We start from the raw sequence: 23,641 nt of genomic DNA, 5'->3' as shown, positions 1-23,641 counted from the left end.
AGTTTAATACCCCTATAGTTTGCACAATTTTGTATGTCTCCCTTGTTCTTATATAAGGGAACTAGAGTACTTATCCTCCATTGATCAGACATTTTTTTCGTTTTCAATATCATGTTAAATAATTTTGTAAACCATTCAATACCTTGTTTCCCTAAGCACTTCCATACCTCTATCGGAATATCATCTGGTCCAACAACTTTTCCATTGTGTATCTCATTTAAAGTTTGTTTTACTTCTGAAGTTTGAATTCTACGATAAAAATTAAAATTTCTATGCTCATTTGACCTAATTAAATTACCTAAGTTAAGTTGATCACCTAAACCTTCATTAAAAAGTTGATGAAAATACCTCTTCCACCGCTCTTTTATTTCTCCATCATTTACTAATACCCTATTACATTCATCTTTAATACATTTTATTTGGCTAAGATCTCTTGTTTTCCTTTCTCTCACTTTAGCTATTCTATAAATATCTCTTTCCCCTTCTTTTGTATCCAATTTTTGATATAACCGTTCAAAAGTTTCATTTTTTGCTTCACTCACTACTTTCTTAGCTTCTTTCTTAGCTATTGTATATTTTTTTAAGTTTTTCTCGTTCTTACAAATATATAATTCCTTATAAGCTATTCGTTTTTCCTTCACTTTCTCTTGTACTTTCTCATTCCACCACCAAGATTCTTTACTTAGTGGTGCATGTCCCTTTGACTCACCAAGTACACTCTTAGCTACTATTTTCAATATTATTTAATAATTATTATTAATGATAATATTAATATCAATATTAATGATATTATTATTAATAATATTTTAAAAAATTTAATATTAATATTAACACTATTATTAATATTTTTTTTTTAAAAAAAATCATATTATTTATTTGACTTTACGCTGCAATGATATTTCATCCAACTTTATACGGCAGCAATCTCATTTAACAAACGGTATGCATGCTAATGTTTCTCTATCAAGGAACTGTTAAATAGGTTTTATTTGCTTTAGTTTGCCTTTCCCTTCAAATAACTCATTTCTTGATGGCGCGCAATGGAAAAAGTTATTAATCAAATAAATTAGTTGACTATTACTTGGAATCACCTACACAATATGTAGACACAAGTTATTATCCAGTGACAAATTTGTTCGCCTTTTATAATATCTGAATGCTACTGAAGTGTTTAATTGAGGAGCGGCATGTCTCTGACTATGTATCTTATACTCTATTTCTGGATTGCTCAAGTGAATTCCATTGTATTTCAGATCTCCAAACAGATATATTGACATTCTTTCCTATTAATTTGTAAGAGTTTGTTCTTGTTATGGGTCAAGATTTGGAATTGTTGATTTGTTGTTTTACTGAGCTTATTTTCTTACTGACTTAGTTTTGCTAGATCCTTATCCTTTCTAAGACTCTCTTTGATAATAGAGCCATGCAGGTCTTCTTAACCTCTGCATAGTAGTGCTGATTGCAGTTAATGGAAGGCTGATAATTGAGAATTTGATGAAGGTTGCTTCTTCTTCCTTTCTCTTGTTTTCTTAGCAAATAATTTTTTCCCTTAGATTGCATAGATATAAGTCTCTTCTTCATTTATTTTCTACCTTCTACATTTCAATACAATACATGAAAAATTAGATGACTTTATTTATAATTGAGTCACCTTCACGCTGCTTCTACATTTATTTGGACCTGCCTCCAGGGGCACAATGCAGTTGGTAAATGGATTTGGCGGTGAACCCACGAAGCGAGGTTCGATTTTCGCTGGGGGCATGCCCGCAGTGTTGAATTTCGAATTTCTCTTGCACATGGTCATCAAATCCAGAGCTGCTTGCACTTCCCTGGTTTACCAGGTGTCCAGGAAGTAGGGCCGAACCATACACCCTAGGAAACGGCACAAGCTGAATACCTAGGAAGCATACATTTATTTGAACCTCATGTATTTTTTTGTTCACCTTCATGTTAAATGTATAATCAAGTGTATTTCTGAATTTATACAGGAATATGGAAAATTTTCATAGTTATGTTTTTTATTTTTGCAGTATGGCCTGCTCATAAGAGCTGGGTTTTGGTTCAGTTCAAAGTCACTGAGAGATTGGCCAGTTTTGATGTGTTGGTAAACTTTGACAACTATATTTTTTGTTCTAGAGCTAATGTAGATTCTATCTGACATGTTAAAGTTTCCAGCCTTACACTCCCAATATTCCCCCTTGTTGCTTTTTTGATCGAGAAACTAGCATGGCGCAAGTTTATTTCTGAACCAGTAAGTAGTTTCTTATGTCTATTTTTTCATTTTCTCTATCTGGATAAGTTATGAATTTTCCATATTGAAGTTGAACATTGATGAAGCTCTATCACGATAAATTAATTAGAATTTTGAAATTGAAGTATGAGCATTGCTAATTTCCACGATTATGCCTGGTACTCTTGCTTTTGATAATGAGAATCCATGGAAATTTTATGCTATGTCAAATTCCAAAATTTTTATTTTTTATTCTTTGTCATTGAGCAATGGTGCCAGGTAGGAGATTTGATGGAAAGTTTCTACTTTAACACAAAGGCAGGTCAAAAAGGTGGGGCAAACCATATTGTTGGAACTTATTTTTATACTATTCTGATTTTCTCTTCATAGAAATTTATATTATGTTGACCTCTCGGAAGATATTTTGGTAAAATGTGAGTATCCAAGTCATAATTCATACTTCTACTGAATCTATGGTTTTATCTAGGTGAACATTCCTACTAAGTTGTGGAATGATTTAAAAACTTGTGAATTTTCTGCTAGGTTGTAGACTCTTCCAGTTATATACTTTGATTTTTGATGTCTTGGATGCCTGGTGTCTTCTTTGACATGAGTCATCTTTGACTGTTGGAGAAGAGCATATAGGCCTATGTGCTATATGCTTAGAGGGTTCTAGTAGATTTGTTGGAACCTCTTTGCATTCCAGTAGTACAGTTTGTTATCTTAATTAAAAGGCATTGATCTAGTTGGCGAAACAATTAAAGATGAAAGTGACAAGTTCCATTTTCAGTGTAATAGGTACCTTGGTTTATGTCATAATCTCTTTCTGATATTTAGTTCATGTTAGAACTCAAATTTGACTTTAGCAAAGTTATCTTCTTTGAATGAATGAATGGAAATTTTATGGTAATTTGAAAAATCAGAAATGGAAGCATGGTAGCCCATATTTATATACTGTGATCGTCAGCATGGTGATAGCGGCACTACTTTTTGGTGCAATACCTTTCTGTTATGATCAACCAAAACAAATTTGCAGTTCTTGATCCTTTTTCAACATATAATAGCTTATTTTTTGCCCATTTAGATGGATTTTACTTTGTGGATTCCTAAGGCCTGGGAACTTTAGAGTTTTTTCTGTATTTGTTGTTTAGTTGTTTCCCTTGACATTGAGAAAATTACGGTTTATTTTTGCATGTATCCCAATTTCCTCTTCTTTTTTCCTCTCTACATCTATAATCCTTTTTATCTGTCAGAGCAGAGGCATGATATGAATATACTCGTCCTATTATATTGTTTTGCTATACTGATGGAACAGCCTGTGTGGTTTGCATACAAATGATACTATGTTCATGTGATGACACGACTATCCTGTATTTCTAAATACATTCCAAGAATAATATGATTGAATTAGAAGGGACAAGGTATGCAAGTGCACACAATGTATCATTCGTGTGTTCTGCATGTATTTGAAAGTTAGGTCCCATAATCATCATGCTTGATTGTGCTTTATTTCTTCCTATGTTATTTGCTAGAATGATGGTGGCTTCTTGTTTATGCTCCATGCTTGCATTCTCTGTTGTTTTTAATTTTTGACCAATGACTTTGAGTGATGCAGAAGTTCTTTATATGAATTGGAGGATTTAGCTTTCACTTATTCCAGTAGTCTTGATTGTTCACAGGTAGTTATCTCTCTTCATCTGATGCTTACAACAGCTGAAATTGTCTATCCAGTTTATGTGATTCTTAGGTAATGGTTATCCATTTTCTTTTCCTGTGTAATTTTTTAAATCTAGATTACTTTCAGAAGTCATGAAGCTAATTTTGTATTTTTGGAGTGTTCCTGAAGCCAGTTTTAAGTTTCCACACATGATATATTAAATTTCTAAATTCTAATGTTGCAAGCTGTAGAACGTTGAAGTGTTCAAGTACTATAGTTTTCCTAGATAACGATTGTCTTGCTTGATGTACTTGTCCTTTTACACCAACCATCTTTGCTTGTGAGGATTTTTGTCCTTGTAATTTTATCATGGTGTAGAGGAAATGTTTCAGTTTGGTAAATAATACATATCAGAAAAGATAAAAAGAGGTATAATAACAGATGGTGAAGAATTGACTCACTGAGTTAATTACTTTGTACGCTGATTTTGTACTTTTTTGTTAGTTTACATCAAGAAAAATTAATGGCATATATTGAAGAATGAATTTTCTCATCACTTATAAATAGATTAGGAACTATTTTACTGAAGAAAGAAGAATGAATCCTCATATTTCTTATAAATGTATGATTTAGTTAGCAATCTGGATAATTTCTTCTATGGAACAAATTTATTTTCTGTTGATGGTCAGGAACTTACAGTCCTCATATTGGTAGATGCCAATTTGTTATTTTCTGATATATAACAATTTTATAATCGTTTACATATCAGCTCACTACATTATTGTAGTTAGATATGCACAAATCAGAAAATAACCAACTATTGTACCCTTCTAATTTTCTTTCTCCCAATTATTTCTAACTAAACATGCTCTTAGTCACTGTTTTATCTTTTCCTATGTTTTTTGTTAACTTCTGATGAGGATAATTGTCAGGTGTGATTCGGCAGTTTTATCTGGATTCACATTGATGTTCTTTGCAAGCATAGTTTGGTTAAAGCTTGTGTCATTTGCACATACAAATTATGATCTACGAACACTTATCAAATCATTTGATAAGGTAATTTCTCTTACCGAACATTATATATCTCTATCATAACTGTAATATATTTGTTGAAGGAATAATATGCTTTTATGTTTAGGAGGACACATCTACCAACTTATCAGGCTTTGATGCTGAGGAGGGTATTAGCTTCAAACAGTTAGTGTACTTCATGTTGGCTCCCACACTTTGCTATCAGGTATTTCATTTTGAAAAGTTATTCTGATTATATGGACGTGGGACTGGAATAGACTTCTATGAACTTAATTTTTGTTCATTTTCATTTCCCTAAAATCACTTTGCTTGTTTTCTTTTATTTTTGAAATTAACTAAGAAACATCCTTTGCTTCCCAAGTTGGTATAAAATTTCTATGATTTCCTTTGTTGTAGCAAAAATATCCTCGTACAAAGTGCATTAGAAAGGGCTGGGTGATCTGTCAATTTATTAAGTTGGTGATTTGTACAGGTTTGATGGGCTTCATAATTGAGCAAGTAAGCAGTTCTTACAATCTTACTTCATAGTCTTCAGCCTCCTATTAAGTCAGTTAAATTGAATTTTTTATATATTTTTTTTCCTTTGACAGTACATAAACCCAATTGTCCAGAATTCTCAACACCCTTTAAAAGGGAATCTTCTATATGCTATAGAAAGGATCTTAAAGCTATCAGTTCCTACCTTGTACGTGTGGCTTTGCATGTTCTATTGCTTTTTTCATCTATGGTAAGTCATGTATAATCCATCTAAACAGTACTGTCTGTATGTCAATTTCTTTCTTTATCTAAACAGTACTGTCTGTATAATCCTTTGGAAATATTCTACTGACCATACAGTTCATAAAATGCATGCCAATTTTTCATGACCATTTAATTTTCAATGAAGGTTCAAAGAATCCTCACTTTTTCTTTTGCAAGAATTAGTGAAGAATGTCTATACTTAATACTGTAAAATGTTTAAAATGATCTCAATTTGTAAATAATTGGATGAAAAGTACATATTCAATCTCATCTTCTGATTGTAGGCTTAATATTCTTGCTGAGCTCCTTTGTTTTGGTGACCGTGAGTTCTACAAAGATTGGTGGAATGCAAAAACAGTTGAAGAGGTAGGTTATTCTGTGAATTGTTTTCCACTTATATAATATTTTTTAACTTCAATTCTTCTCCCTCTGTTATTTTCATGTACTTTTTTGGACTGGATCAGTATTGGAGAATGTGGAACATGGTACGTCTATTATCGACTCCTTCAAGTTATATTGAGCACCTAGAAACTTAACATAAAAAATCTGCCTCTTCAATACATGGTTTCTGACTCTTGAATATGTTTCTTCTTCATTGTCTGTTGTAAGAAAATACCTTTCAAGATTGTTGGTTTTAGAAGTTTTCTTGTTTTTTCCTGATTCATGCAAGACCATTTTGATTGTCTTTGGTTCGTTCATTCATCATATTTACTAATAATCTAGAGGTAAATAAGTAGCCATTCAGCACTCTGTACGTTCATGGAATCTTTTATTTCATTCTGTTGACTATAAATGAAACCCTAAATTTTAAAATAATAGAGTATGGAACTCTTCATTTTGCCAATATATAATTTTAAATATGAACAAAATCAGTTATTTCAATGTTTGTTCAAATTATGATTTTGGTTGCCTGAAAGGCAATTTAGATCATCTCATATTCTTATGCCCTTTCTTCACAAGCATATTCATGTGATGTGATGTTTTTCTTTCATACACACGATGCAAGGATTTCTTTAAGTGGTTCCTCTAAACATTGTTTTTTTGGTTACACAGCCTGTCCATAAATGGATGGTTCGCCATATATACTTTCCTTGTGTACAAAAAGGTTTACCAAAGGTAAAGTTTCTGAGTTTTAATTTGAGATGGTTTATGTGCACTTTCACTCGTATATTTAGTTGTCTTTATTTCCTCTTCATCATTCTTCTTAACATATTCCTCTTTATGGTAATGCTTTCACTCTTGCTACTTTTTATGGTGTTTTTGGTATTCATATCAAACTAACAGAGAGTTTGAATGACAAATATAAGTTTTTATAATTGGACAAATTGAATCAATTAAAGGTGGAGGGACACCAAAAAAATTATTGTTAATGTAATTGAAAATGATCTAATAAGATATACGAGTCGTACTAATATTATAACCTTACATTGAGTTTAACAAAGGAGTCAACCTTAAATAGTTGACATTAACATGTCTTCATGATAAAGATAACTGAAAGTTGAAATGATCCAGTGTTCCACGAAATTGGATTAAGAGATGATTAATTGCTAGAAGTAAAAAGAAAAAAGAAAAAAAGTCCATCATCTAAGTACAGATATCTTGAATATCTTTTTGATCTCCATCAAAGAACACTGTTCTTTCCTTTCTTTCAGTTTGCAAACTAGACCTTGTAAATGCATAAAGATATGTTGCTGAGTGGTGAACAAGGACTTCAAATCATTAAGTTTTTTGTTCTAGTTTCTGGCCTTTTATTTTTAGTACTTGATTGCAGGGTATTGCTATTTTAATTTCGTTCCTGGTTTCAGCCATATTCCATGAGGTATTTACTGTATTTTGCTTTCTGTAACAATGTTTATATCATGTTTACAATGTTGCAAAAAGTTATCCTCTTATCATTTGGTTTAACAATGTCAAACTGTAGCTATGTGTTGCAGTACCGTGCCATATAATCAAGTTTTGGGCATTTCTAGGAATACTATTTCAGGTATATAAGGATCACTTCCCAAAGTTTATCAAACACACATTATAATTGTGCTTGCTTAGCCTGTGTTATTCTGAATATATATAAAAAAAAAAAAATCTACCTTAGGTTCATATTTTTGTAACATTCAAGCTGAAAAAAGTCAGATGATAAAACATTATTTTTGGAGTGATAATTAGATAATGATTTGTTCGAGCAATGTGGATTTGATTTTCATTTAATTAAATATATAGTCTTTAGCCGCTTTTAGTGCTTTTCTTTTGGCTAATTCTGCATTTGCTTATTTTCGTGTGGCAGATCCCATTGGTCTTCCTAACCAAATACCTCCAGAACAAATTTAGAAATACCATGGTACAATTCCTTTCAATTCCACATTATCTATTTATGTTCTAATCAATATTTTGAAACGATATCAAACCAACATGATTACTAGTTTGATGGTTCAATTGCTTGAGCATGAGATTTGCTTACGTATCATGAAGAGTCTAACTTGTTTTATGCTGAGTGGGCAGGTGGGCAACATGATCTTTTGGATCTTTTTCAGCATTCTTGGTCAACCAATGTGCGTCCTCTTGTACTATCACGATGTTATGAACAGGAAAATTAGAACCGATTGATCTAAAACTCAACATTCATCCTGTTTTCTGCGTTTAATGAAACAAGACACACATTATAATAACCAGGCAATTCAATGAAAACAAGACATTTCAAATTTCTTGTTATCTTGTTGATCCAAATGGTTTGGCTCTTGCAGTGTTTTTCTTTTTTGGCTCTGGTTTGAATATTTTTGAGTTTCCTGTTGATGGTTTAGTTGAGATTATAAGTGCATATTTATCAGAAACTGCAATCATACTGGGGAAAAAATGAAAATTTTATGCTGTTTATCCAAATGATTCGGTTCTTGCAGTGTAAATTTTGCATTGGGATACTGATCGCTGAAATATTCAACACTGTTCTTGGTATTTGTTAGGTTGAGGATTATGTCTTTGCCATTTATGTTCATTACTACTAAACCGGTTGCAGTTAGGTTGATACAATAAAACAAGGAGCAAAGGTGCTTCCACTCGATAGTTTATTAGATAGCGTATAGCCTTCAAGCTCACACCTTTGTGAGTCTGTGACCAAGTGCTTCGAGTATGAAGTTAGTAGCTTCCTTTCGTCCCTTGGTTTCTACCCTTTAACCAACAAATCTAACAAGTAGGTGACCTCTAAAGAACAAGAGGCTCGAGCGTCTTCACAAACCAATGCCAAACATCTGAATTATTTTGTTGAATAGAGTGTTTATTTGGTGTGAAATAAGTCTAATTAATTATTTCAATTAAAACATTCAAAAATAGCAAGGTTTTGGGGGTGCCTGCCTGTGTATTGCTAGGGCTGCATAGGAATAAGAATAATATTTTAGTTTTTATATGTTGATTAAAAATGAAAAAGATACACAACAATGTCTATTTAAACATATAAAGAACATAATATGTGTGTATATTCATAATACTTCGTATTTCTATTTATGGACTGATGATGTAAAAAAAAAAACAGTCTGATCATATGGCAACAACTATACTATGCGGACTGATGATGTAACTAAATATAAAATGGATGAGCACAATCTTTGCTCGTATACAAACTCAACGAGATAAGCTAACAAGTTTGAGCATTATCAAGCTTTGCTCATATAAACACATAAATATGTCGCTTACAACATCAAAAGCAATGCGAGGAGGCTGGTATGTAGGTTTCCTGTCGGGTGTTTGGAGCCGAGAGACAATGAGTGGAAGGCCTCCTTCCCATTCAGCAGGAGGTTGATGTTGAGGCAAAAAGGAGGGCAGATCTAATGTATATTGTTGCATCTACGCGGTAACAATGCTCGAGAGGTATCTGCCAAAGGGCATTACATGGAGAGTAGATCCCATGAACAAAATAACATTACAGAGTTATGAAGATCCCATTGTATTCCAGAAGCTCGTAACATGGGTCCTGATAAACCTCGCTTCCTCCCCATCAATGATGCCCACTCCATAGGATTATGAGTAATAAGTTTTTGATATTCAAGAACCCTTGTTAAAAAAATAATCATAAAGATCTAAACGCCTCATATGAAAAAAAAAAAAAAAAAAAATTATGCATCATTCCCATACCTCTATGGTTGCTTTGAATAAATCATATATGAATTCTATCTCTCTAAAAATATTTAAAAGAAAAAAAAAAGGAGTCTGTGCACTGATATTTCTCATAAAAGATTCAAACCATAACAAATGATATGCAGCTAGTTACTCTGATATACCTTGCAATTTTCTGTATTTGAACATTTTTCAGTTGTTAAGATACATTTACCAACAGAGTTTAAAGCATTGGTTCAGCAAATTTATTCGTATCTATTAACTTTGATGGGTCATGGGTCAGATCACTCCTTTAGATGGTGATAATTAAGGGTAGTAAATTTACTTTAATGCATATTGATTTCGTTGCAAGCAATTCTGGACAAATTGCTTCTTTATTTAGTGTAGTTAATCAATGCATTCTTTAAGGATATATTTAATATGCATTTAGTGACAGAAAAAAACTACCCAAACTTGGTATTTAATTAAGGAAGCAAGTGTTTTAATTCCATTAATTGATCGTGCCAACTTATAGCAAACAATCATAATAATATTATGACCATAAATTGCTTCACTACCTTACCCGATTGCTCCTATTTATAAAGGAGAATTGAAGGTTAGGATCGGTGCTTCTATACCTCCAAAATGATGTTGCTTCGTCCACAAATGTCGTCGAGTTACTCGTCGACACCTTCTCCTAGTGAAGGTCTGTTTGATTCCATGGAGGAGCCATTGCCTTGGTGTTCTTTTTCTTCTTCAGCTTGAAGGTGACACTGACACGAATGGCACGCAGGGTTAAGTCAGGCAAAAAGCTTTCGCTCTGTGTTTTTAAGTTTGATGTTTGCTTTCCTCTTTTTTTTTTAATGGCTGATTCGCTCGCCTTGATGAGCTTTGTTCTCCGGAGTCGCGTCTGGGTATTTATTTGAAAATTTCTGAGTTTCTCAAGAAAGAAGGACAAGAGATATTGGATATGCTCTTGTTTCACAAGTTTAACAAATTTATCGAGGACTATTGTGTTGTGAAAGAAACCTTAGTGGGACAATAAAATTACTATCGTGTGACTATTATGATAACCAGCTTTATTGCGTTGTGCATCAGAAACTCTCATGCCTTATCGTTTACTATACCAGACATAGAGCCTGCAGCTAGGGCTGTAAATGAATCAAGCGTTCATGAACAAGCTTGGTGTTCGGCTTAGTAAGAGTTTGTTTATGTTCGTTCAATATACATATGCTTAATTAAACAAACAAGCTTGAACAGTTTATTAAGCTAAACAAACAAACTTGAACACATAAGTATTCAGCTCGTTAACGTTCGTGAACAATGTTCGTGAACAACGTTCATGAACAATATTCACGAATCATATTTATTAATAAAACTCTTTTCAATATACTAAATAAATAATAAAATAAATAAATAAATTTAAATTATCAATCTTAATAACCAATCAAACAATTAAAAGTTTCAAACAATCAAACAAGCTTGAATTGAGAATTTGATAACATCTAAACGAACCAAACTCAAACCAAGCTCAAGTCAAGTTCGAACCAAACTCAAGTCAAGCTTGAATTAAGAGCTTGATAACATCTAAATGAACCAAGCTCAAGCCAAACTTCAAACAAGCTCAAGCTCATAAAAAATAAACCAAGTCAAGCTTGAACACTCATTTCAAAAACTTGGTTCATTTTAAGGTCGGCTCGATTATCTTATCAAACAATCTTGAACACCCCAAAACTCGGCTCGACTCATTTACAGCCCTACCTATAGCTGAGAATAGCCCCATAAAGAAATTTTACGATAGATCACAATGACAATAAAGCTCAATCATATGCATTGAATCAGTCTTATGACCTCTTTTGGTGATCGTGGATTCTTTTTTTCTTATAGGAAACAAACTGGCATGTGGTATATAACACGAGACAACGATTTTCACACCACAAACTTGAGCATAAGCAAACTTCAATCTGAACTAATCAGCAAGCATATTGTCCAAGAACTACAAACTCAAGTCTAATTTTATTTCACGTTGCAAATAGTCTTGTTAAGAGTAGAAGCACAATATCATAATGTTGAAAGTATTTCAAGACGATAAATAGATAGGCAATCCGTAAATGAAACAGGGAGGTAACTTCGCAACAAGTGATACAAGATGAGGCCGCAGAGCGATAGTACATGAAAATACCATGACGAGACACATTAACTTAAAGCTTGTCTTCAAATTCGGAGAGAGGAGTCATCTGTTCCTTGAGGCCCTTGCGCTTCCTGATATCTGCCACCAGCTGCCCAGCCTGGGATGCTGGCTCCAGAGGATCAGATGACATCATGTCCCAGTGATCAAACACGCACTGTGGGAAGGCCTGCCCGGATGTGGCAGCCCTCAGAGTGCTAGAGAAACCAAATGACTCGATGACTGGAAGATACGCCTTGATGTTGTATAAGGGAGTCCCTGGCCTCTGCATCTCTTCGAAGACATGACCTCTCTTCTGATTAAGGACACCATAGATACCGCCAAGAGCTTGCTCAGGAGCCTGGATTTCCACCAGGTAGACTGGTTCAAGAAGTCTTGGTTTGGCAGTCAATTGAGCTGCGTATATGACTCTTCTCGCTGTTGGAATAACTTGACCGCCACCTCTGTGAATAGCATCAGCATGGAGCACCACATCACACACCTCAAAACAAATAGCGCGCATATTTTCTTCAGCCAATGCTCCTTCCTTTGAAGCCCACTGAAATCCAGCTACAACAGAATCCTTGATCTCATTAAGGTACTGAACTCCTTTACACATATCAACCACCATGTTTGGACCAGTAGTCTCAGGCCCAAAGCACCAGATCTTCTTGGCGAGATCCTTGTCCCAGCCGAATTCCTCAGATAGAATCTTCGATCTCACTTTAGGATCATCTCTAGGGCCAATACGCCCATCATCAATTGCCTCAGCAAGGCCTTCCTCCATAGGCCGGGCTTCCATGTAGAGTCTGTTGTGCTTGTTTGGTGATTTGCTCATAACAGTCCTGCATGATTTCTCCAACACAGTTTCACGGAACGAAACCACAGGATCTGAGACAATGATCTCTGCTCCACCCATGAAATCTTCCTGCAGATCTTTCAAGCAAATCTCAAGATGCAGCTCACCAGCACCAGCAACAATGTGCTCACCAGATTCCTCAATTGTACACACCACCATGGGATCTGATTTGGCTAACCGTTTCAGCCCTTCTACGAGTTTTGGAAGATCAGAAGCTAACTTACATTGCACTGCAACACGAACCACGGGAGAAACTGAAAACTTCATTGCTCTAATAGGATGAGCATCCACTTCTTTCTCATTGGTCAACGTTGCATTCTTGGTAATGTACTGGTCCAGGCCAACCATAGCAACTGTGTTTCCACAAGGAACATCCTCCACAGACTCTTGCTTCTTACCCATCCAGATAACAGTTCGCTGGACACTCTTAACATACAAATCTTTCTTCTGTCCAGGAACATAGTTGGGCCCCATAATCCTTACCTTCATGCCCGTTGAAACCCTTCCAGAGAAAACACGGCCAAAAGCAAAGAACCTGCCCTTGTCAGAAGCTGGAATCATCTTTGAGACATACAACATAAGAGGTCCCTCTGGATCACAGTTCCTGATTGCATTTGCATAAATATCATCAAGCGGACCTTCATACAAGTTCTCAACACGATACCTCTGTGCCTTGGAGGGAGAAGGAAGGTGGAAGATCATCATTTCAAGAAGGGCAGTGCTGGCAGGCAACCAAGTTTGCATGACCCGCTTCATTAACGCTTTCCCAATCAACTCTTTCCCATCAGACTTCACGGTGACACCAAGCTACTGCAGCAACGGCCATAGTTTATCCTTCTGGTCATTCATACAGGTGGCAATAATTTGTAATCGGCTCGTGGCAGAATTGAACAAATCCACGCTTACATGTAGGAGAGCCGGAATTCTTAGTAGTCCATTTCTTTGTTGCAGGGTCAAAGAAGTTCTCACCCCAAAGCCTCTCCATCATTTTGGACTCATCAACTCCAAACTTAGTTGCATACATCTTTGCAAAGTTAGTCAAGGTGAAAGCCCATCCATGCAATCCAGCAGAAAAGGCAACAGTCCCCTTTTCTGGATAAACTTGGACATCACCGAGAAGGGGATCCTCATAAGTAGCCATAATGACATTCGCATTCTCAATAACTCGAGAGAATGTTTGATATGCTTCTTCTCCATCAACTTGAAGCTCAAGGAAGCAACGGTCCATCTTATTGACGGTCAACACTGGCCTGATTCTTTCTCCTAGAGCTTGTCGAAGAACTGTTTCAGTCTGAACACATACTCCCTCAACACAGTCAACAACAACTAGCGCACCATCAGTAATACGCAAAGCAGCTGTGACCTCGGATGAAAAATCAACATGCCCAGGTGAATCTATCAAGTTAATGAGGTATTCATTGCCAGCTCTTTCACCCTTGAAGTTCTTCAGAGACTCATCAGTCATTTCATAATAAAGAGAGATTCCAGTGGACTTGATTGTAATGCCACGTTCAGCTTCATCCGCTCGTGTATCTGTCATCCTAACATCTCCGGCAACTTCCTGTGCAATAATACCAGCAGCTGCCACTAGAGAATCTGTCAAAGTAGATTTACCTGCACGTCCAGAGAAAAAATTGCCAATGAAATATTCACTGAAAGGTTGTACTCAACCCCTAAAATAAATAAAATCAAAGGATACAGCTTATGATCCTTTTAACATCAAATTGCAGACAAGAGTTATTATTCAAATGTTATATAATGACTTTGGTTGCAGGCAACCAATACATGTAGATCATAATTATTACTTAGCAAATGATCACACATGACTAAGGAAAAACAAACATTACAAAATATCAAGTAACCTTAAACAAGCTAGTAATTTCCTACATCAGATGACATGAGTCGCCAAACATATGATATACATTAGCCTCTGTAAGTCTTTCCAAGTACAGTGTGAGTTCACAAACAGTCAAAAGTAAAATAATATGTTAAAAAATACTGTCCACATGGCAGAAACAATTAACCAAGGAACAAAAAATATAATTTATGAGATAATAGGTAGTACATTCTCCCAAATGCACCAACCTAGCAGTTACACATGGATTTATAACAACTAGCAAATGAATGAATCAATGAATAGGAGAACAAAAAGATTGACTAGCAGAACCATATGATCTAAAAATCAGTGAGCAAAATCCCTAATGGAAACATGTAGGATAATATTTTTTTTAGTTACCATGATCAACATGGGCAATGACAGACATATTCCTAATATTATGCTTCAAGTCCATAATCCTGCGGAGCTCTTCAGCCGTGAACTTCACCATCTTGACTGTCTTTAAAGTTCAGACAGCAAATGTTATGCTCTGCAACATGAAAATGAACTAGCGTTTGTTAACACTAACCCTAATACTTTTTTACACAAAAACACAACAAAATTAAAGGAATAATTCAAACAACTCTTTTATGTAATGAGTAATAACAATAACCAAAGTAAATGTATAGTTTGAATCAAACACATATCCAATGATGGTCATTCCCACATGGAATAAGGATAAGATCTGAAAGGCAGCAAATAAATACATGAACCAAAAAGATGGGAACATCCTAATCGCGGGTCATACAAAGACAGTCTGAAATTACAGTATAAAATTATAGAAGTTGCATCACTTGACTATATTTGTTGTTGTGATTTGGCAACAATCAAAATGTGAACTTCTTACACATAATAAAGCAGGCCCTTCTAAGAAGTAATTGAATAAAGAAAATAAGTTAAAGGCAAAAGACATCTCCCTCCCCCCGCCCCCCAAGGAACATTGGACACTGCAACCTTGAGGATTTAAGACATAGCAAGGTTAGATATTTAATTCAGAGTGTAAAGCGCCTCAAGGATAAAGATCACTTATTTGTGAGGATAGATCAATAAATACACAGACAGATCTTCTGCTTCCCACGTACATCTAAGTGCAAAGAAATTAGTTATAAAAAATATAATTTTGCATAACGTTTAATGGAAAAGTTTAATGAGGAATAAAGATCCATGTAATACTCCCAAATAGTTGACACTCACAAGGATTGATAATGAACCTGACGACGATGATTATTAATTCTCTATGCTAAATTTCGAATTGTGTTGTGTGTATGTTATATATTTTATGACCGTGAACTTGAAGACAATAATCTTACAATAAATTAAAAACCGATACGAGTAACCGAGATCAAGTATGTTAACTTCCTTATAGAAACAGTTTATCAAATATAAGACGAAAGCTGCAGAAGAAAAAAGATAGAAATAAAAAAAAATAATACATAAGCAGATGAAATAAGATCAGAGAAAAAGAAACAATTTTCACGAAGTCAACAGGCACAAAGAAGACGTTCCGGCCTCAAACAAGCGCTGTCAACGACATCTTAGCCACAAAGAGAAGCAACACGAAGAGAAATGGAAGAAACACATGGTTGGAGTGCAAGGGGGTCGCCTACCTCCGGAGATGGGAAGCGCGGCGCCGAGTTTAGCCTTGAAACCCTAGATTGATGCGGAAGACACTATATATAGCGCGTCCCGTGAGATATTGGACGCCTCTGATCGAAATAGCTTTCTCTTTCATTCAATGTTAGCCGTATGATGTTAATGAGATTTGATCAAACTAAATTTACAAGACACTACCCAAATAGGAGGCGAATTACACCTTTGCCACGATTTATTTATTCAAAGATTCTATTACGGTGTGATTACAGTTATACTCTTGGTTCGCTATAACTAGACCGAACCGAATTCAAAATTATCCGGTTCATTTTGGTTGGATTGTTTGCCACTGCCTTGTCTGTTCCTTTTTAGTAGCTTTTAACGTTGTACGTGTTTCTGCTTCCACCGGAGTCGTTCGACTCATCGATCCGTGACTCCCTCGCTTCAGTCTAGATCCTCTAGATCACTTTTTACAATTCAGAAGATGATCCTTTGATATGAATCAGTGGGGATGAATGATCCCCACCTATTTTATGAATGGGGACTATTCATTTCACTAATCCATGCCAAAGGACTATCCCCTGGATCATTTTTCATGGATTGATGGGGATGAATAATCCCTATCTATTTTATGAATGAGGACCATTTATTTCATCAATTCATGTCAAAGGATTATCTCTTGGATCGTTTTTCTTGGATTGATGGGGATAAAAGGTCCCCACCTATTTTATGAATAGCATTTTATCAATCCATGTCTGCCCTCCCCTCACTTTCTCTTCGAATTAATTTATTTGACTTGGACTCTCCTGGCTTCCCGACATAATTTGCATAATCGGATTCAGATGCTATTATGATTTGATGATCTAAAAGTATATTAAAAGATGTTGGGTATGGGGTCAGATCCTCTAGATTGTTTTTTGTGATTCAGAGGATAGTCCCTCTACATGTATTGGTGGGATGAATGATCCCCACTTATTTTATGAGTAGGAGTCATCTATTCCACCAATATATATGAAAGGATCATCCCTTGGACCGTAAAAAGCGGTCCAGAGGATATGCGCTTGGCTCTTGGACTGTCCACTGTGAGGGCTTTTTGATTTATCCTGATAATCGGTGGAAAATTTTCATAAGATCGGATAGATCATTCCAGACTCGATGTTATCCAATCTAATTAATTATTTATATTTTTTATGATTTGATGATCTGAAAATATCAAATCGGTCTTGGATGATGGAGAATGATTTTTTTAGAATTGATTTAAAATCAGAATAGAATCAGTATGATTCTACATATCACTAAAACAGAAGATAATATTTATCTTCTGTGAATCTGACCGATCTTTTCCATCCTATGAACTATGCTCTAGAGCACTAAATCATACATGGATTCACCCACCCATGCAACAAATAATCATTGAAATTCTCAATGAACGCGAAATTTGAAATAAGTAGATCATTGAAAAATATCAGACAAAATGTTAATTCTTACATCCATCAATCTCATTAAAAACAAATAAAAAATAGAAAAAAAGAATATAAAATATCTAAATTCCATTTCAACAATGATAATACCATATTTTATTCCCACTACGCATATCTGAATTTTATGATATATAAATCAAGTATCATATTTTTGAAATACCCTTTCTTTTTCTTTCATGTCATATTTCATCTAAAACTAACTAATGAATTAAGAACTTTGAATAACTTCGAACCAAAATCAATCTATTTCTACAAACCTCTTGAATATATTTATGCCCACAAATCTAATTTGATAATGTAAATTAAGAATGATAAATTTATAAACTTACAAGACTAGATAAAATCTGTACACTTACATTATAATGTTGGTTGCTACTCGGAAAGCATAGAGGTTCCACTGTACAAAAATTTTGTACAAAGGTCTGAACCTTTTCCTAGCTACCATGTGTTCTTTTAAATTAAATTTTGGATCGCTTGCGGAACTTAACACGTTTGATCCAAAACTTAATCTATTTGTTCTTTTAGGTTTTGACTTGGATCTCCTGCGGAACTTAACACGTTCGACCCAAATCACCTTAAGTTATTAATTCCATTAAATATTAATTTCCATAATTGGTTCCCAGTACTGACGTGGCGAGGCACACGACCTTCTTGGATATGAGAGCAACCACCACCGACTAGACAAAATCTTTTATAGAAATCTAATATTTAATTTCCTAAAATAACTTTAGGTTAACCAAAAAGAACAATCAAATCACAAATTCAAAAACAAAAGAACACCACATCGAAAAACATATTCGAAATTCTAGAATCGTAAGCCTCTTGTATTTGGTATTATTTCCATAAATAACTAGTATGATGCGGAAAGAAAAATTACTAGTTATACCTTGTAGAAAAACCTCTTGATCTTCTACCGTATTCCTCTTCTAACCTCGGACGTTGTGTGGGCAACGATCTTCCGAGATGAGAAACCACCAACCACCTTCTTCTCCTCCTAGCTAGGTTCGGCCACAAAGAAAGAAGCTTCACCAAGGAAGAAAATCAAAACACTAACCAAGCTCCAAGAGATGCTCGCTTCCTCTCCTTCTTCTTCTTCTTCTCCAAGTAGTATCCGGCCACCACAAGAGCTCCAAGGAAAGAGAGGGGTTCGGCCACCACAAGAGGAAGAGAGGGAAAGGATGGCCGGCCACACCAAGGAACAAAAGAGGGAGAGAAAATAATAGAGGTTGTGTCTCATGAAGGCACCCCTACCCCTTCTTTTATATTCCTTGGCCTAGGCAAATTAGGAAATTTAATTACAATAAAATTTCCTTAATTTCCTTGACATGATTTAATTGAGAAAACTAAAATAAAATTTCCAGAATCAAACAATAATACATCAATGAAGGAAAAATTAGACAAGTTTTAATCAACAATTAAAACTTCCTAATTTGTTTCCGGAAATTTTAAAAATAAAATTTCTCTTTAAAAATCTCTTCATGGTTGATAAAAGGAAATTTCTATAATTTTAATTTTATCAACATGTGGATAATTTTAAAGAGAAAATAAAATATCTCACCAATCTACAAATAAGGAAAGAGATCTATTCTCTTTCTTTAATCTTTTGTAGATCTTTTACAAGAGAGATATTTTAATTTTAATTCTCCTTAATAAATTATTTCTTCCACATAATAAAATTAAATTAAAATCACTTTTAATTTAATTTAGTAAAATTTTCAAGCAGGTTCGAGCTAGGTATTCTTAATTTATACCTAAATGAGCCTAACTGGTTTCAAAACTTCTTAATGACCTGACAATTAGGTATAGAAGATTGGGTATAGAGTGGTGTAGTGCTTTCTATAAATGAAGTGATGGGGACGAGGGAGGAGGAATTGGTTTGGTCTCCCATTGAAATTTAAGATCGTGTTAAAACTGGGACTTTGTGATTTTATAAACGTATTCATTCCACTAGAGAACTATTATTGAACTACCGCACCAATCCCAAATTACATTTTTAGGCTCCTTCTTATTATGAGTGTATTAGTCTCCCTGTGTTTAAGATATCGAATGTCCACTAATTAAGTGAGTTACTGACAACTCATTTAATTAATATCTAAATCCAAGAGTAGTACCACTCAACCTTATCATCATGTCGGACTAAGTCCACCTGCAGGGTTTAACATGACAATCCTTATGAGCTCCTCTTGGGGACATTATCAACCTAGTATCTCTAGGACACAGTTTCCTTCTATAATCAACAACACACACTATAAGTGATATCATTTCCCAACTTATCGGGCTTATTGATTCATCGAACTAAATCTCACCTATTGATAAATTAAAGAAATAATTATCAAATATATATGCTTGTTATTATATTAAGATTAAGAGTACACACTTCCATAATAACCGAGGTCTTTGTTCCTTTATAAAGTCAGTATAAAAGAAACGACCTCAAATGGTCCTACTCAATACACTCTGAGTGTACTAGTGTAATTATATAGTCAAGATAAACTAATACCTAATTACACTACGACCTTCTAATGGTTTGTTCCTTTCCATTTTGGTCGTGAGCTACTGTTTATAATTTATAAGGTACTGATAACATCATCTTCTGCATGTGACACCACATACTATGTTATCTACAATATAAATTAAATGAACAACTACAAAATGTAGACAATTTGACTAAATGTGATTCTTTATTCATAATGAATGTTTACAAAGCTTAGGCTTTCAGTATACACTCCAACATATAAGACTTAGAATAACTCAATGATCAATACCATCAATGGGTTAATAGTAGTCCTCTTATTGTAAAAAAATATATCAAATTTTAAATTTTCAAATTATGTGGATCCCTCAACTAATTGTTGGTGCAACATTCCTCAGGTCAAGGTTGACCTGGTTGACCAAACTTGAGTCTTGGTTTGGGTTTCAATGTTTGACAATACAAGACTTCGATGATATGGACAAGTGCAGGTGCAGTTGGTCATTTGGGGAGATTGTATGGTGCAATTCCCCTCTGATCAGGGTCTGATCAGGTTGATTGAAGAAGAGTCAAGTAGGTCAAGGTTGACCGGATATGATGAAGGTCCTAATTGGGATGTGGGGCGGAAATCACAGTAGGTGACTAGGTGAAAGTCACGGTGGAGTGAAGCAGTGAAGAAAAAACCTGGTGGTGGAAGCAGGTGAAAAGTCCTAGTCGGGGAGTGAAGCTGGGTGAAGAGTCCTGAGTGGTGAAGCTAGGCAGAGATGGAAGTCTGGTGGTGGGGGAGTGAGGCGAGAGAATTTAGTGGTGAAGCTGGGTGATTCATTGAGTGAAGCCGGGCATGGGAGAAATCCCGGATGGGTCAAGGGCAGCGGACATCACAGTGAAAAAGTCAGTAGGTCAGAAAGGATTGACTGGATACTTGGCACGGAGAAATCCAGATGGGTCAAGGTTGACCAGACATTTGGTGAAAGTCCAAGTAAGTCAAAGGAGTGACCGGATACTTGGCATGATGAAGAAAAGTCCAAGTGGGTCTAAGAGGTTGACCGGACACTTGGTGAGGGAGTCCTAGCAGGTCAAGGGTGACCGGATGCTAGACATGATGAACCAACAGGTCAAGGTTGACCAGATGTTAGTTTGGGAGGTTTGGGACTTGGTTTTGGGTAAAAACCAGTAGCCGGATCGATCAGGCGATCAATTGGGGTGTCCCTACGACAAGCCTTCATCCCAATCGATCAGTGGATCGATTGGGAGAAATCCCAAAACACCACAGTAGCATACGGATCGATCGGTGGATCAATCCAGAGGTCCCAATCAATCAGTGGATCGATTGGGAAGGTGATGTATGTGTAGGACCGTTAGATTCGATAGAGGGGGGGTGAATATCGATTCGAAAAAGACGAGTATAATCGCAGTGGAAAAATAAAATAGACACAGATGTTTTTACTTCGTTCGGAGCCTGTGACGACTCCTACTCGAAGGCCCGTGGTCCTTGACCACTTTCGTTGGGCAATCACTAACAAGTCGAAATATGATTACAGAATAAGTACAGGAAATGCTAATAATAAAGCAATACCGACAAAGGAAAATTAAGTAAAAACCGGAAGAGCACTTTTGTCGGAGCGTAGTTAATGTCGTACTTGAACGTCGAGCAGCAAGATCAGCAGTAGAAGAGTTCTCAGTAAAAGTTGATTCTGAAGCTCCTGCCTGGGGCTTCTTTTATATGCTGTTCCGGGCGCTGGATCGCAAGGCACGGAGTGTCTTGTCTTGCTCAGGCAAGATGCTCACGTGGCGGCGACATGCGGATAGAGTGCAGCCTTCGGGGCGTGCCTTGTTCTGGAAGGGCTCGCTTTTTCTGCCTTGCAAAGCGAGGTTGATGGGGCAATATAAATCTGTAAAACAGGTATTATACGATTGAAGTTGACGGATGGATAAAAGTGTGACTTGGGTCAGTCTTTTGAGGCCAAGATCTAGTCACGATCTCGACAGACATCAAAATGGATCCGGCGGATCGCGCTAGTATTCCCCTTCAGGAGCGTCTCATGGTCACTCCTCCGATGACTTTACCATACACTTAGGGCGTCCAGTCCGGCCGTCGGCCGTCCTGAACTTCTCGCGACTGAATATATAACCGGTGAACTTGGTATTCATTGGACTTCTATAATGGTCGGTGTTGGTATTGCTTGGACTTCTATCGACTATCCGGTCGGCCGATGGGCCTGGGCGGATTCGATGCCGGAGACATCCGTTACGTGATAGGCACATCGGACTTCTCCCTGCACACTCGATCAAAGTGTCAACAACAAGACTAACTTAACCTATTTGTCATTCATCAAAACCTGGGTTAAATCGTTAGTGCTAGCCGCACCAACAATCTCCCCCTTTTTGATGGAATGACTTGGTTAAGTTAGTGAAAGCATATGCAAGAAACAACGCATTTGTGTGGTTTTAAAGTTAGTTTGTTTTGTGTGGTTTTAAAGTTAGTTTGTGTTTTCAAATTGGTTTAGCTAACTTAACCACCTAACCCTCCTCCCCCTTTGGCATTCATCAAAAAAATGAACAAAGGTAAAAAATCATAGTGAAGAGTTACTGTAACAGGTAATCAAATTTTGAAAGATATCTAAGTTTGGTTCAAATTTGAAGATAAAAGTCGTTTTTTAATACAAGTTAAAAAATAGTCAAGTTGACTTGGGGGAGACAGGTTGAGTCGTGTGGAAATTTTCAAAATAGGTTTTTCAAATTTACTTTTTATGTTTAAGTAACATTTACTTTTCAAATACTTAAATTTAACTTTTTGTAAATCAATGTTCAAACATAGGTTAGGTTTTAAAAGGCATTTTTCAAACACACAAAATTTTGAGTTAATTCTCCCCCTGAACTTGATACTTAACTCTAACCAGCTGTCTAACCAATTAGGTACTAACTAACTATCAGAAGATAGTAGCTTTCACTTGGTTAGTCAGATTAAGTTAATTATAACCAGTCAGTGTTTGACTTGACTGATGAACTTTAATCTGATTAATATCTGAATTGTATTTAACGTCCAGACTTATGCTGATGCACTGAAATAAGCATCTTAAGTCTAGACAGTTGGCCTATGCATCTCACCCCTTTCTATGTTTATCAAACATAAGCAAGGTAAACCTCAGGTGTTGGTGAGATGCTCAAAAACCAGTCCTATGGGTACATGCTTTCTAAGCATGGAAAGCTAGTCTAAGGTCAAAATTTTTTTTGAAAGTCTAAAAATGGAAAGTTTTGAAAACAAATAAGTTTAACCTATAAGTGGGTAAAATCATTTTTGAAAGTATTTTTGAAAGATCCTAGCATATTAAGATAGAACATATTCAATGTAAGTTTGAAATGCCACTAGATAAATCCAAAATGTTTTACAAGTAGTGTAGCTACAGAAGTAGGTCATCACTAAAGCTACTGAGATGATGAAGGGGGTGGTCCAGATCCCA

The 23,641-nt window shown here is 35.7% G+C and overlaps 1 protein-coding gene and 1 pseudogene across 1 annotated transcript; one reads left to right on the top strand and one right to left on the bottom strand.

Moving 5' to 3' along the window:
* Positions 1 to 1,425: 1,425 nt before the first annotated feature.
* LOC121992650 (diacylglycerol O-acyltransferase 1-like) lies at positions 1,426 to 8,363 on the top strand. The gene is made up of 15 exons (XM_042547151.1): positions 1,426 to 1,500; positions 2,031 to 2,104; positions 2,176 to 2,251; positions 3,910 to 3,977; positions 4,820 to 4,943; positions 5,026 to 5,124; positions 5,316 to 5,417; positions 5,510 to 5,646; positions 5,945 to 6,026; positions 6,125 to 6,145; positions 6,714 to 6,776; positions 7,432 to 7,479; positions 7,582 to 7,644; positions 7,939 to 7,992; positions 8,154 to 8,363. Exons 1-15 carry the CDS (start codon positions 1,495 to 1,497, stop codon positions 8,256 to 8,258), a joined length of 1,122 nt encoding a protein of 373 aa, XP_042403085.1. The 5' UTR covers positions 1,426 to 1,494; the 3' UTR covers positions 8,259 to 8,363.
* A 3,359-nt stretch (positions 8,364 to 11,722) lies between these two features.
* On the bottom strand, positions 11,723 to 16,355 carry LOC121992649 (annotated as a pseudogene).
* Positions 16,356 to 23,641: the final 7,286 nt, after the last annotated feature.

This window comes from Zingiber officinale, chromosome 6B (assembly GCF_018446385.1).
Source record: "Zingiber officinale cultivar Zhangliang chromosome 6B, Zo_v1.1, whole genome shotgun sequence".
NCBI classification, from domain to species: domain Eukaryota; kingdom Viridiplantae; phylum Streptophyta; class Magnoliopsida; order Zingiberales; family Zingiberaceae; genus Zingiber; species Zingiber officinale.
The sequence above is the reverse complement of the archived record's forward strand: the minus strand, read 5'-3'. Positions and strand labels throughout refer to the sequence as shown.

What these genes read in the sequence shown, in the direction of transcription:
- LOC121992650 (XM_042547151.1), top strand. An exon ending in GCAAGTTTATTTCTGAACCA is followed by an intron (nt 2,252 to 3,909) that starts GTAAGTAGTTTC and finishes GATTGTTCACAG; the next exon opens with GTAGTTATCTCTCTTCATCT. An exon ending in CCAGTTTATGTGATTCTTAG is followed by an intron (nt 3,978 to 4,819) that starts GTAATGGTTATC and finishes GATAATTGTCAG; the next exon opens with GTGTGATTCGGCAGTTTTAT.